We start from the raw sequence: 14,657 nt of genomic DNA, 5'->3' as shown, positions 1-14,657 counted from the left end.
TAATATTTAATATCTATAGAATAAGTACATAACCTTTTTTCCACTAATTTATGGTTGGAGTTAACATATTTAAATGTTGTATCTGTATATAATATTTGAGCTTTATTTAATATTTTTATTTAATGTACTAATATTTAATATTTTAATATTTTATTTAATGTACTAATATTTAATATTTATTTGATATTTTTATTTAATGTACTAATATTTAGTATTTGAATATTTTTACTTATTGTACTACTATTTAATATTTTAATATTTTTATTTAATATAGAAAGATTTATTTTTAAAAATATTTTTATTTATTGTACTAATATTTAATATTTATTTAATATGTACATAGATCTTACCCAATAATTTTTGTCTGGAGTTAATATATTTTAATGTTTGATCCGTATATAGTGTTTGAGCATCATATAATATTTATATATACATATAAAATAAATACATACACTATTTTCCACCCTTTTTTTCTGGAGTTAATAGATATTAATAATTGATATTTATATAATACATCATGTTTATTTAATATTTATCTAATAAATACTTGAACTTTTTTCCACCTATTCTTGTCTGGCGTTAAAATATTTTAATATTTGATCCCATGTAATATTGAATGTTTACATAGATGTAACATCTTTGTAATAAATACGTAACTTTTTTTCCACTAATTCTTCTCTTGAGTTAATATATATTAACATTAGAGCTTTTATATAATACATAACCTTTATTTAATACATAATCTTTATTTATATAATAAATATGTGAACTTCTTTTCCCACCAATTCTTGTCTGGCGTTAAAATATTTTAATACTTGATCCTTTTGTGATATTTAGTCTTTATATAGATGTAACATTTCTAGAATAAATACGTAAACTTTTTTCCACCAGTTCTTGTCTGGAGTTAATGTAGTTGAGTATTTGATCTTTATGCCATATTTAATCTTTATCTATTATTTAATGTTTCTATAAAAGTATGTCAACCTTTTTCCACTATTTTTTGATCTGGAGTTAATAGGCATTAATATTTGAGCTTTATATAATACATAATCTTTATTTAATATTTCTATAATAAATACTTGAACTTTTTCCCACCAATTCTTGTCTGGAGTTAGTATATTTTAATGATTGATCTCTAGATAATATTTGATCTTTATATGATATTTAATCTTTATATAGTATTTAATGTTTCTATAATAAATAGAATAACTTTTGACCACTAATTTTTGTCTGGAGTTAATATATTTTAGTGTTTGATTTTGTATTCTATTTAATCTTTATTTAATATTTAATATTTATATAATAAATATGGAAACGTTTCCCCACCAGTTCTTGTCTGGAGTTAGTATATTTTAATGTTTGGTCTTTATATAATGTTTGAGCTTTGTATAATATTGAATGTTTCTATAATAAATAGATAAACTTTCTACCACTAATTTGTGTCTGGAGTTAATGTATTTAAATATTTGATGTTTATGTAACATTCAATCTCTACATAACCTTTACTGCTTCTATAATAAATATGTCCACTTTCCCCACTCCCCAGTGTCTGCGTTCATCTCTTTTCTCTCGGAGACTTCCCCGTGCTCTGAGAGTTTCCACCTTTTCCCCATTGTCTCCATCACGGCATTTTTGCTCCTGGCCAAAAGCCGACCCCGAATTTAAGCTGCCTCTGGCTTTCTGGTTTTTAATAAATTGCTACTGCCCTACTCAGGGAAATCAAAGTCAAACACAACTCCGCAGCGTGTCTGTCCCTTCCCTGTCCAGCCCCCAGCGGGGAGAACCGTGAGGAGCACCAGGGCCGCTTCATGGAGAAACTGCTCCCGTGGGTCACGACCGGTCAGGAGAGGAAGGGCTGGAAACCAGAGCCGCGCTGACACACGCGCTGCTCCCGCCGCACCGACACCGGCACGCGCCGGCCGCTCCCGCTTCGCACACGTCCCGCTTCTGAAGGGCACGCGGGCGGGCTGAGGGCGGGGCAAGGGGGCGCGCGCGGAGCGGCGGCGAGCTGCGATTGGCCGGCTGCGGGCGGCACGTGCTGCCGCGAGGCCGCGTCCGTGCGCCGCGGTGCCGCCGGAGCCGTTGCCGCCGTTGCCGTCGGGGCGAGCGGGAGAGAGAGAACGAGAGAGCGGGAGTGCGGGGCTGGCGGAGCCGGCAGCAGCCCCGCCTGCGGACGGGACACAGCGCCATGTGCGGGATCGGCTGCGGGCCCTGCTGCGGACGGGTAGGAGCGAGCCGGACCCCGCCGCCCGCCCTCCGCCGGGGCTGCGGGGGACACGGGGCCGGGGGGGCAGCTCCGAGTGCCGAGAGAAGGGTGTTGGTGACTGCTGCGGGTGACAAGGGACGGGACGGGAGGAAACGGCACCAGCTGTGCCGGGGGAGGCTCAGGTTGGCTGTTGGGAACAATTCCTCACGGAAATGGGAGGGAGATGATCGGGTAGTGAGGTGACTGGGAACTGGCTGAAGGGAAGAAGCCAGAGAGTCGTGGTCAATGGGGCAGAGTCCAGTTGGGGCCTGTATCCAGTGCAGTGCCTCAGGGGGCAGTGCTGGGGCCGGTGTTATTCAATATATTCATCAACGATTTGGAGGAGGGAATAGAGTGACTGTCAGCAAGTTTGCTGGTGACACCAAGCTGGGAGGAGTGGCTGACACTGGAAGCTGTGCTGCCATCAGAGACCTGGACAGGCTGGAGAGCTGGGCAGGGAAACTTTCAATGAAATAGAACAAGGGCAAGTGTGGAGTCTTGAATCTGGGCAGGAACAAGCCCAGGTTCCAGTATAAGCTGGGGAATGACCCGTTGGAGAGCAGTGTAGGGGAAAGGGACCTGGGGGTCCTGGGGACAGCAGGGTGACCATGAGCCAGCACTGGGCCCTTGTGGCCAGGAAGCCGATGGTACCTGGGGTGGGTTAGAAGGGGGTGGTCAGTAGGTCAGAGAGGTTCTCCTGCCCCTCTGCTCTGCCCTGGGGAGACCACACCTGGAATATTGTGTCCAGTTGTGGCCCCTCAGTTCCAGCAGGACAGGGAACTGCTGGAGAGAGTCCAGCGCAGCCACCAAGATGCTGAAGGGAGTGGAGCATCTCCCGTGTGAGGAAAGGCTGAGGGAGCTGGGGCTCTGGAGCTGGACAAGAGGAGACTGAGGGGGGACTCATTCCTGGGGGTGAATATGGAAAGGGGGAGTGTCAGGAGGATGGAGCCAGGCTCTTCTGGGTGACAACCAGTGACAGGACAAGGGGCAATGGGTGCAAACTGGAACACAAAAGGTTCCACTTAAATTTGAGAAGAAACTTCTTCTCAGTGAGGGTGGCAGAGCCTGGCCCAGGCTGCCCAGGGAGGTTGTGGAATCTCCTACTCTGGAGGCATTCAAGACCTGCCTGGACACCTTCCTGTGTAACCTCATCTGGGTGTTCCTGCTCCATGGGGGGATTGCACTGGATGAGCTTTCCAGGTCTCTGCCCATCCCTGGCACTCTGGGATTCTGTGGTTCTGTGAAAGGGTGATTCAACATTGGAACAGGCTGCCCAGGGCAGCGGTGGAGTCACCATCCCTGGAGGGGTTTAAAAGGCATGTAGATGAGGTTCTGAGGGACATGGGGCAGTGCCAGGGGTGGTTTAACGGTTGCACTCGATGATCTCTTCCAGCCAAAAAGATTCTATTATTCTGTCATACGACCTGTTTTTTGCATTGTAATAGTGCCTAAAGATCAGGGTTCATATGATCTTGTCCTGGTACTTTTGCAAGGACATTAAAAGTAAATGTGTTGCTATCTGCAATTCAAAAGTGCCTTTCCGTTGTTTTCTAACAGGCTCGGAACTTCCCCTTCCGGAACCTGTCTGTTTGGAGATGTTGGAGGAGACCAAGGAGGAGGACACCCAGGAGGAAGACACGCGAGGAAGATGTGGAGTCTCTGCACAGCCTTGAGGAGACTCTGACCAAGCCAACCAAGGAAGATGTGGAGAGTCCAGAGCACATTGAGGAGACTCCAGAGCGCATTGAACATGCTCTAAGCAAGACAGAGGAAGATGTGGAGACTCCAGAGCCCATTGAGGAGACTCCAGAGCACATTGAGCACACCCTAAGCGAGAGAAGAGAGGAAGATGACGAGACTACAAGCAAGACAACAGAGGAAGATGCAGAGACTCGAGAGCGCATTGAAAACACTCTAAGCGAGGTAACAGAGGGAGACATGGAGACTCCAGAGCACAACGAGGAGAGTCCAAGCAAGATAAGAGAGGAACACGTGGAGACTGCAGAGTGCATAGAGGAGACTCCAAGCAAGCCAGCTGAAGAAGACACAGAGACTCCACAGAGCCTGGAAGAGAATGCGAGGAACCAACCTGGGGAAGATGTGGAGGTTCCACAGAGCATTCAAGAGGCAAGTCACTGGTGTGCAGACAGTTCTATCTGACTAGGGGATATTTTAGAGATAAAGGAGGTAAAAACAAACAGAAAAGCAACCCCCCAAAAAAAACCCCAAACTCCAGCTTCCCCAGATCAGGATTTGGTTGCATTGCACTCAAATCCTTTCTAATTGAGTTGTTGCTGTGCTTAAGGCTGTAGTAGTTAGTAAAGCCCTGAAACTTTAATTATTCAAGTGGTATGTATGATGAAAAAACATTATGTGGTTGCAGGGGGACCAGAATATGTATTTCTGAAGTTAATTGTTACGTCTGTTGTCAATCCTCTAGTGCTTTGCTCCTCAACATGTATCAGCATGTTAATGCAGCGGCTGTTAGTGCTGGGGTTCAGGAGTACTGGACTCTCTGGTTTAATTCTTACCTCTTTCATGGGCTTGTGCAGTAATTTGTGCTCTCAGTTAAAAGTCAAAAAACCCCAGGTAACTAAAGGCAGCTAAAACGTGGCAACTTAAGTGAGCGTTGTTGAGGTGTTGTGAGATCCCGGTGTTGGCATGCTGGTGTCTGCAGCCTGCGCTTGTGCAGGGACCATGTTCCTTTCTCTCTGACTTGTTTCTCTTGGCCCTTTCCTGGCAGAGCACAAGTGAGGATGGAGCTGAAGAAGCACAAGAAGGCGCTGTTGACGGTGACACCCTGGGAAGAGCGCAGATCCAGCAGCCTGACAGCGAAGGAGCAAGATGGCTCGGGGTAAGTGAAGCTGGTGTAGTGGCCAAGTCCCCAGCTGATTCAAGTGTCCTCACTTCACTGCAATCAGTGCAGCTGTGGCAGTTTGAGCCAGAGGGCCAGGAGGTGGGTAGAATTTTCATGTTATGTTGCGATGTTTCTACATTCTCTTCAGGATCAAAGGCAATAATATAAGAACTTGCTTTGGTGTAGTGTCCAGGTTGGTAGTATAGAGACTTTGAGTAGCAGATTTCCCACCTCTGCCTCCTGTTTTTCCTAGGAGAAATATTAGAATTTTCTCCCGTTCCAGGGGTGTTGTTCCTCGTACGGAGAAGGAGTTTGCCAGGTCATGTTCATATTCTCAAGGGAAGAGTTCTTAGTGATGCTGCATTTGCAGAGTGATTTGGAGGCTTTTCAGCTGAAAAGCGTTGGCTGGTAAATCATTGGATGTGTCTGAGAGAAATGCAGCTCTAACTGGAAATATCACAGAACCCGTGTTGAAAGTAATCTAAAGTTTTTGTTCAATTTGAGGGAGTTGGGCTTTATTACCAATTCCTTTAAATACTGAGGAGCTTGAAATGTTGCTTAGTAACTTCTTGTAGAGGTACCAGTAAGTGAAGGAACAGATCTTTCATGCTGCAAGAAGTCTAATAAACCTTTCTTAAACTTCTTGATGCTAAGAAAGCATCCGGGGTTTTTGAATGGTTGGCCCTGTTAGGAGGGAATGGTCAGTTTAAAAGCCAACCGTGAGATTACAGCTTAAGCACTGGAAACACTTGCCTGTTTAAATAAGAAGTGTCTTCATTGTCCTCCAGTATTTGCTACAGCATTTGGTATTTGGAGAGCCCAAACTGACAAAATTGTTTAGTAACTAGAGATGGACTATTGCTGTGAAAAGGTGGAATGGAATGTGTGTTTCATTGTGCAAGCTGTGTCGGGGCTCTGGCTCCTGTCTGAGTTTTGTGCTTTGTCTTTGTTTCCACTTGTAGGCTGAAGGGGACCAGTTACCTGCAGAACACACTGTCAGCCCGGATGAGACGTGCAAAAGCAGGGCCCTGAAAGCTGGAACTTTGGAAAAGCTGGTGGAGACGCTTCTGACAGCATTTGCAGATAATGACGTTACGTACATCAACATCTTCCTCTCAACGTACAGGGCCTTTGCTTCCACCAGCAGAGTCCTGGAGCTGCTCCTGGACAGGTAATAGCCGGGACAGAATGGAAACTGAACCATCATTTATTGTACACGACAGGGGGACGTTGACAGGAATTTCTTCCCCTACTTTAATGGACATGGAGTTAATAACCTGATGGACAGAGGTCAAGAATCCTGCCAAATTCAGGATTTCAGCATAAACACAGCACGTGTAAATGCACGCTGCCCACATCCCAACTCTCATTAAAGCTTAAGTGCCAGGTGGGGAAAGTGTGCGTGGTCTGAGCGCTAAGGAACCAAACTGGGACCAACACAAGAAAATCAATACAGCTTTTCCCTTCAAAAAAGACCAGAATATGTGTGGGCCGTAAAGTCACACCTGGAATAGATTCCTACTTGTTCCGTCTTGCAGTCAGTTCTGGGTTTGATGGGTTTGTGGTGTTTTCTGAGCAGCCATTAAAATGTTCACACTCAGATGTGCCATGAACTCCTCCTCACCCGTCCGTAAGGAGGTGCGAGGTGTGGTTTGAAAGGAGCTGTTCCAGCTGCCTCAGGGCTCTCCCCGCAGGTCTCTCGGGGCTCAGTGTCCCCAGCTGAGCTCCCTATGGCTGTGGCTGCGCCGCTCCTGTCAGAGGCACCACGGGTTTGCCTGGTTTAGTCTGGGTTTGCTTTGCAGTGCACGGGGACATGTGCAAAGCCTTCATCTCTGCCTCAGCGTCCCCAGCCACCGTGGAATTGTCCAGCATGAAGCCCTTGTCTTCATGCCAGTTGTATATGAATATGCCAATATGTATATGTTTGTGCCAACTGTATATGGCTTACGCTATTTGGGATTTTGCCTTTGCTCAGTAGCGGTTCCTCTAAACAGGCATCTCATTTTTCCAGATACGGAAACCTGGAGATCTCGGGCAGTGAAGAATGTGGAAACCAGAATTCGCCCGAATCCAGCACAGTGCTCAGGACGTAAGTTTGGTTTTGCAGCGCCCAGCGAGCCCCAGTCAGGGTTCGGTGCTGGAGCGGGACGTGGGCAGCAGAGCTGTTGTTTCCTTTGACAATTCACAGCCCTGTGTGCTTCCAGGAGCTTGTGTAAAGGCCGAGTATCAGCTGTCTCATAACACATCCAATAATACAACGCAGAGAAAATCTTTAATTATTTTGAATGACTGCGCTGGTTTCTCAAGGTGTAATTGAAGAAGCAGACTTTAGTTTCCTATGAAGTATTATCGTAATAATATTTCTTGCATAAAAAGAACAAATTAAATTCTCTGCTCACAGAAGTGTCCATACTGCCTTCACGTGGGGAATGAATGTCTCAGTGTTCCTGTTGTTATATTAGGTACAGATCCATAGGATTGCATCAATACCTGCTGCGTACAACCCATGTGCTCTCTCTGAATTTGCTCACAGTGCGATGGCATCGATTTTACAAGCCTGGCTCGACCAATGTGCCGAGGATTTCCAAGAGCCACCCGACTACCTGTGTCTGCTGAAGGTGCTGAGTTACCTGAAGAAGAACATGCCCGGCTCTGACCCGGAGAAGAGGGCGCAGAACCTCCTGGAGCAGTTCCAGAGAGAAGAACTAGAGAATGATGGTAAAGTACCTTTCTCTGCTGTCTGGGTGTTCTCCCAGCGTCAAGCCTGACATGTCCCCTTATCCAGGGCACAAAGCTTCCTGTGCCGGGACATGAAAAGTCTCTTTGCCAATTCAATCTTCCGGTCCTTCTCTTTCTCACTAAAATATGCAGCACAGTGAGGCAGTTACACCAGGCATGTTCTGCTATTAGATGTAGTGATTTTTCAAATATCTGCTTGGATTAATTGTGTTCTGTATAAATTCACTGACTGGTGTTTTCCACGCTGGCCAGACGCGTTCCACAGCCTTTCTCCCTGCAACCTGGACGAGGAAGAGGAACTGGAGCTCAGCGGTGCAGAAGAATTCTCGTTGTTCCAAGAAGAGCTGGTGGCAGAACAGCTGACATACATGGACGCGGTATGTCGATCATACGTATTACCTGAACTGCTCGGGGAAATAGTTCTGGGCTTCTAATTGTTTGTTTGTCTGTTTGTTTTTTAACTTACATCAATGTCAGTCTGGCGTTCGAGAACCGCTCTGTTGCTGGGACACAGAGCACAGCTCTGCTTGGTTATCCAAACTCGCTTCATTGATTGGGCTTTTCCTTCAGTTCTTCTGAAGGTGTTTGTCTTTTTTTTTTACAGTGTGAATGTAGACTGTGTGGCCTTTTTTGCAAAGTTTAATATTTGACCCCTCAGAAATAGCGTATTTTGACTCTATTTTAGGCTACCTCACCTGAAGATGTATAAGTACTTTTAACTGTAGTGCTCGGATTTGGTTTCTTTGTATCAATCTCTTTCAAAAAGATCATTATATAGAAATTTTTCCCCTTGATAATGTAAGTGGTAGAAAGGTGTCTCTTATTTTGCCAGGACTGTTTAGCTGACAGTTCTTTCAGGGCATCAGGCCTCAAGAGTTATAGCCAAGTGTATATTTTAAACTAAAAGAAAAACAATATTTCCCTTTTAATACCATATTAGCTTCAGATGCAGTTTGTACTGTAAACCTGTATTTCTTCCTGTGGGCAATAGCGATCCAGGCTGACTTGGACAGCTCTGTTTCCCTCTAGACACTCTTCAAGAACGTTGTGCCCCACCACTGCCTGGGCTGCATCTGGTCCCGCAGGGACAAGAAAGAGAACAAAGACCTGGCACAGAGCATCAGAGCCACCATCGCGCAGTTCAACGCCGTCACCAACTGCGTGGTCAGCACCGTCCTGGACAGCAAAGGATTAAAGACCCAGCAACGAGCGAAGATCTTGGAGAAGTGGATCCGTATCGCACGTGTAAAGCGTTTATTCACGACTGTTTAACGTTCCTTGTGCGGGTGCCGTGGAGCTGGGAGGGGAAGGGGGGGTGTTGGGGAGTGATATTTTTGAGGCTCAGTCTTTGTGGAGCTGCCCGCTTAGCAGGGAGAATGTGCAGCAAGCAGGACGTGGGGCAGACAGAAGAGCACTGACTGTTGGTGGTGCTGACGTTTAATGCTCCTGTGTTTCTAACCACTCCTTTCACAGCAATGCAGGATCCTGAACAACTTTTCGTCTTTGAAAGCCGTCGTTTCTGCCTTGCAGTCCACCTCCGTTTATCGCCTGAAGAAGACCTGGGCCTGCGTTCCAAAGTAAGGCTGTGCAGTTTGTCACTGGATGTGTTTGGGTGCTTTTATCTTTTATATGCTCAACCGTCAACAATTCTTGAGAAAAAAAAAATACCGTGATCTGATTCAGAGTGCTTACAAACAACTTAAATGATTTAATCTTTTCCTGTACAGGGACATAATGCTGATGTTTGAAGACCTTTCAGAAATATTCTCCGACTGCGACAACTTTGCGACGAGCAGGGAGCTGCTGATGAAGGTGGGAATGAGCTTGAGTTGCCAGGCTTGTGATCTCACCCAAAGCCGAGCTCAGCCCTGTTCCTAACCAAAGAACTCCCTTATGCGGTGCTTTGGGGAAGATGGGTCTGTAAATCCCAGGCTTTTCTGCTGGGGCGAGAGGTGCCGCACAGCGAGATTTGACGCAGATGAGTTACGAGTGAGCACTTTGCCTTTATACCGCTCTGTACAGACATGAACCGCTGGCTGAGATCCTAAGGATGATGTCATGAAAGCATCATTTACAAGAGCACTGTTTGGTGAAGCAGACGAGTTGTATTTTGTTTGCTTGCACACGAGTATTCTGGCATTCTAAATAGTATGATTATTATTTCTCAGTCAATTAATCCACCATTGCTCTGCCCGTTTGCAGGGAGTCACCCAAGGCACGGTACCCTACCTGGGTACCTTCCTCACAGACCTCGTCATGCTGGACACAGCCCTTCAGGACTATCTCGAGGTAATTTGGGGCAGTTTTTGGAATCGTACATATCCTCCCTCCCTTCCAGACACTGTGTCTGGTCCTGTGTCTTCCACTGGGTTCTAGTGCAGTTCTTAAAAGTAGAGGAATCTATTTGAAAACTAGACTCGGGGACACAAGTGCTGTGGTTTATCCTAGAGCTGGAAACAGGTCTTTGTAGAAGCCTTTGGTCAGGGCCTGTGCTCTTCTCCTCTGATCCCTTCTCTGTCCTTCCAACAGGGCGGCCTGATCAACTTTGAGAAGCGGCGAAGGGTGAGTGGGACGTTGACTGTTCTGTGATCGTTAGTTGCTGACGCTCTCTGCTGGAGCGTTCTCTTGGCGAGGCCTGTTGTCTGTGCTCGGGCGTATCCAACAGCCGCTCACGTTACTGCAGATGGTGTGTGTGAGTGCGAGCGCATGACGTGCAGAGCCGGGGAGGATCAGGCTCTGCTGTCATCACAGGCACCTCTAGTTATTTCCCTTGCTTAGTGCCTGAGAACCAGCTCCGTACAGAGCGGGATTCCTCTCTGGGCGCCGCTCTGGCCACGCAGGGCTGAGCGGGAAGGGTGAGCTGCAGAGCTGCATTGTTTGAAACAGCGCTTCTTGAAATAGTCACTTCTTCAACTGAAACCGACCTGCGGGTCAAACTCGGTTTGTCCTGGATCTGTTGCTGTGTGTGAGTAGGACATTAACGAGACTGGCTTTATTTTTCTAATTGGAATTCCTATTTTATTATTTGTTTTCTTAGGAATTTGAAGTAATCGCTCAAATTAAGCTCTTGCAGTCCTCATGTAACAGCTATTGCTTGTCAGCAGATGAGAAATTCCTGCAGTGGTTTAGGAGGCAGCGGCATTTAAGTGATGAGGAGAGGTAGGGTCTCAGCCCGGCTGGCGAAGCAGCTTTTCTTGCCCCGCAGGCAGGTTCAGGTTCTCTCAGCCTTGAGCTCTGCGCTGCCAGGAGCTGCTCCCGGAGAGTGGAAACACACACGCACAGAGCTGCGCTGCTCCTTGTGGGGATGCACCCTCTGGGACGTGGGAATGACCCAGGGCTTCTCAAATACGGCCACTCTGAGATATTTAACTCATGGTGTTGCCTGTTCTGCAGTTTCCGGCTTTCACGCGAAATTGAAGGAGCTGCTGACAGGAGTGTCGCACCGGCCAAAGCTCAGAAGAGCATGGTAAAGAGATTCAGCCTGTGAGTATAACGGTTTGGTGTGTGAATATGAACTGGAATAAATCAAACACCAGCTGACAAACCTGGCTGGGGATCCAGAACACTGGATTTTAGTGCTAGATTACAAATTCAAATTTGCAGCAGCAAAACAGAGTAAATAAGGATAGAGTCTAATTTGCTATACCCACGCAAACAATAGGCCACTCGAGATAGGAGAACACAGCAGCAGGTCAGCTTGTTGAGGCAAGTGACAGCTTTGCTCAGCCCAGCTCTGTTGTGCTTTCTTTTCTCCCCTAGGCCGTTCCTGGGCTTGGGGGTGAGCGCCCACAGCGCACCCGTCAACGCGCAGCCCAAACCTGCTCCAGGTGGGAGCTCTGGGGACAGCACGGTCACCGTCGTCCCTCCCACCGACACTGCCGAGGAGCCTCAGCACAAGGTAGGGCCTGGGCGCTGTGTTCAGCACAAACAGCCTGTGCGAGGCTGCTGACGCTGCCGGCGGCCCCAGGCGCTCGCCCAAGCCTGTGGGTCTTGACTAGAGCGTTGCGTGCGGTGGAATGGAGGGACCCGAGCTCTGGGAAAGGCAGTTTTGGGGGGAAAGCTCATCTGCATCAGCCCAGCCTAATTCTGGGGCAGGTGGAGCAGCTGAGCAAGGGAGAAGCAGGTGAGGTCAGAGCTCGCCAGCCCTGGGGTTTGAGCTGCCAGGAACTGCCCAGACCAAGCCTTGTCTGGGCTGGGTTCCGTTCCCAGGGAGCTTTGTCCTACAGACTCTGCTCTCTTGACCTAAACTGCCTTCACTGGGTTGCTGAAGCCCTAGTTAAGGCTGTTGTGCTGAAGAGTGTCATCTTTAGCTTTTGGATCTTTTCAATGAAATGGTAATCAATGTGTTTGATCTCGTCTCGCCCCTTGCTGCCGTCTGATGACAAGTGCTCCAAGAAGTGCCCCGACTCCGTGACTCCCATTCCAACAAAAGAAGTGCCGCCAGTCCTGCCAGTTTACAACCAGCAGAACGGAGAGAGCTGCATCATCCGGACCAGCGTAGAAGAGGACAGAAGTGGCAACATCTACAAGAGCATCCTGGTGGGTGATGTTTTCACCCCAGGTGACTTGAATGGTGCTGTTAGTTTTGGAAACACCTATGCACTGATCAAACCTCCTTGACAGGGAAAATGACAAATGTTACAAATCAAAACCTGTGGAGCAGGGGATGAATGAGAGGTTTGCAAAGAGCATCTCTCAAGGTTTCTGCTCTTGAAATCGAAGCTTGTCTTTGATCAACAGTGCCAAGTGAAGCACTCTGAGCAGGTGCCGGCTTTGCTGCCCCTGCTCTTCTGCCAGCGCCGGCTGTTGTGTGTCCAGCTCAGCACTGGGGTGTGTGACTGTGACACAAGGTGCCCCTTCCCCAGCAAACCCAGCTACAAGGGCCAGAATCTTTGCAGGGCATCAAGAAAGTGTTTAGCACAGGAGACTGTGGATGAATGGATGTGAGCAAACAGCAGCCGGGGCAGCTATTGCTGTGGATTCGACGGCTGCTGAGAACAAGGTCTCACCTCTGCAAGTGGGTGCTCTGGAGAGCAGAGGCTGTGATTTCCTGCTGCGTTTCTAGAGCAGCGTCTGTTGTCTTGAACTAAATCAACCACCAGGTGTCACAAAGAGCATGTTTTAGTATCTGGCAGAATCTACGACTTAGTCACCGACTCCTTGCAACTCTGTGTTTGCAGCTGACTAACCAAGAGAAGGCTCCTGCTGTCATCCAGAGAGCCCTGGAGAAGCACAACCTGCAGTGCGGCTCGGCTGAGGATTACGAGCTGGTACAGATCATCTGCGAGGACAAAGGTGGGGAAGCAGAACTCTGCTGCTGCTGCTTGAACGGTTCTGCTGCGTTTTGACGGCAAGAGCAACACGCGAAGCGACGTCAGAAACGCCGTGGACACGTTGTCGCAGCTGCCGGTGAGAACAAACCCCTGACGCTGAGTGGGGCGCCAGTTAACGCTCGCTCTGCTCCCTCTCTTGCAGAGCTGGCGATCCCACCCAAGGCGAACGTGTTCTACGCCATGAACACCCGGGGCAACTTCGATTTCGTCCTGAGGAGAAGAGCTGCAGCACCTGAGGAGCCTGCGCTTCATAGATGTTAATGGTTGAGCTTTGTATAGGATTTACTGGTTATGTTATAAGTATGGAAACTTTTTTTCCCCCAGGTTTAGTCTGGAGTTGATATATTTTAATATTTGGGCTGCATCTAATGTTTGAGCTTTGTATAATATTTAATATTTATATAACAAGTATATTAACTTTTTTCCCGTTTTTGTCTGCAGTTCATGTATTTTAATACTTGATGCTTTTATCATATATAATCTTTACATACTTGTATAGAAACGTTCATTAGTATATAACCATTTTTGCGCTAATTTCTGCTTGGAGTTACTCTATTTCAATAGCTGAGCTTTAGAGAATATTTTAGCTTTGTATAATATTTAATATCTATAGAATAAGTACATAACCTTTTTTCCACTAATTTCTGGTTGGAGTTAACATATTTAAATGTTGTATCTGTATATAATATTTGAGCTTTATTTAATATTTTTATTTAATGTACTAATATTCAGTATTTTTAATATTTTTATTTAATGTACTAATATTTAATATTTTAATATTTTATTTAATGTACTAATATTTAATATTGATTTGATATTTTAATTTAATGTACTAATATTTAGTATTTGAATATTTTTACTTATTGTACTACTATTTAATATTTTAATATTTTTATTTAATATAGAAAGATTTTTTTAAAAAATATTTTTATTTATTGTACTAATATTTGATATTTATTTAATATGTACATAGATATTACCCAATAATTTTTGTCTGGAGTTAATATATTTTAATGTTTGATCCGTATATAGTGTTTGAGCATCATATAATATTTATATATGCATATAAAATAAATACATACACTATTTTCCACCCTTTTTTTCTGGAGCTAATAGATATTAATAATTGATATTTATATAATACATCATGTTTATTTAATATTTATCTAATAAATACTTGAACTTTTTTCCACCTATTCTTGTCTGGCGTTAAAATATTTTAATATTTGATCCCATGTAATATTGAATGTTTACATAGATGTAACATCTCTGTAATAAATACGTAACTTTTTTTCCACTAATTCTTCTCTTGAGTTAATATATATTAACATTAGAGCTTTTATATAATACATAACCTTTATTTAATACATAATCTTTATTTATATAATAAATATGTGAACTTCTTTTCCCACCAATTCTTGTCTGGCGTTAAAATATTTTAATACTTGATCCTTATGTGATATTTAGTCTTTATATAGATGTA

The 14,657-nt window shown here is 45.4% G+C and overlaps 1 protein-coding gene across 1 annotated transcript; it reads left to right on the top strand.

Moving 5' to 3' along the window:
- Nucleotides 1-4,183: 4,183 nt before the first annotated feature.
- On the top strand, nt 4,184-13,435 carry LOC309445705 (ral guanine nucleotide dissociation stimulator-like 1; the record flags this gene model as incomplete). Its single annotated transcript, XM_082064709.1, has 17 exons — nt 4,184-4,372; nt 4,989-5,099; nt 6,065-6,273; nt 7,114-7,191; nt 7,636-7,820; nt 8,094-8,218; nt 8,871-9,086; nt 9,315-9,418; nt 9,569-9,653; nt 10,044-10,130; nt 10,371-10,403; nt 10,879-11,000; nt 11,235-11,324; nt 11,601-11,739; nt 12,228-12,380; nt 13,022-13,136; nt 13,317-13,435. The coding sequence occupies 17 exons, from the start codon at nt 4,184-4,186 to the stop codon at nt 13,433-13,435; spliced, it is 2,160 nt and encodes a 719-aa protein (XP_081920835.1).
- Nucleotides 13,436-14,657: the final 1,222 nt, after the last annotated feature.

Source organism: Streptopelia decaocto, assembly GCF_964273445.1.
Source record: "Streptopelia decaocto genome assembly, chromosome: 13".
In the NCBI taxonomy this organism is placed as follows: Eukaryota; Metazoa; Chordata; class Aves; order Columbiformes; family Columbidae; genus Streptopelia; species Streptopelia decaocto.
The sequence above is the reverse complement of the archived record's forward strand: the minus strand, read 5'-3'. Positions and strand labels throughout refer to the sequence as shown.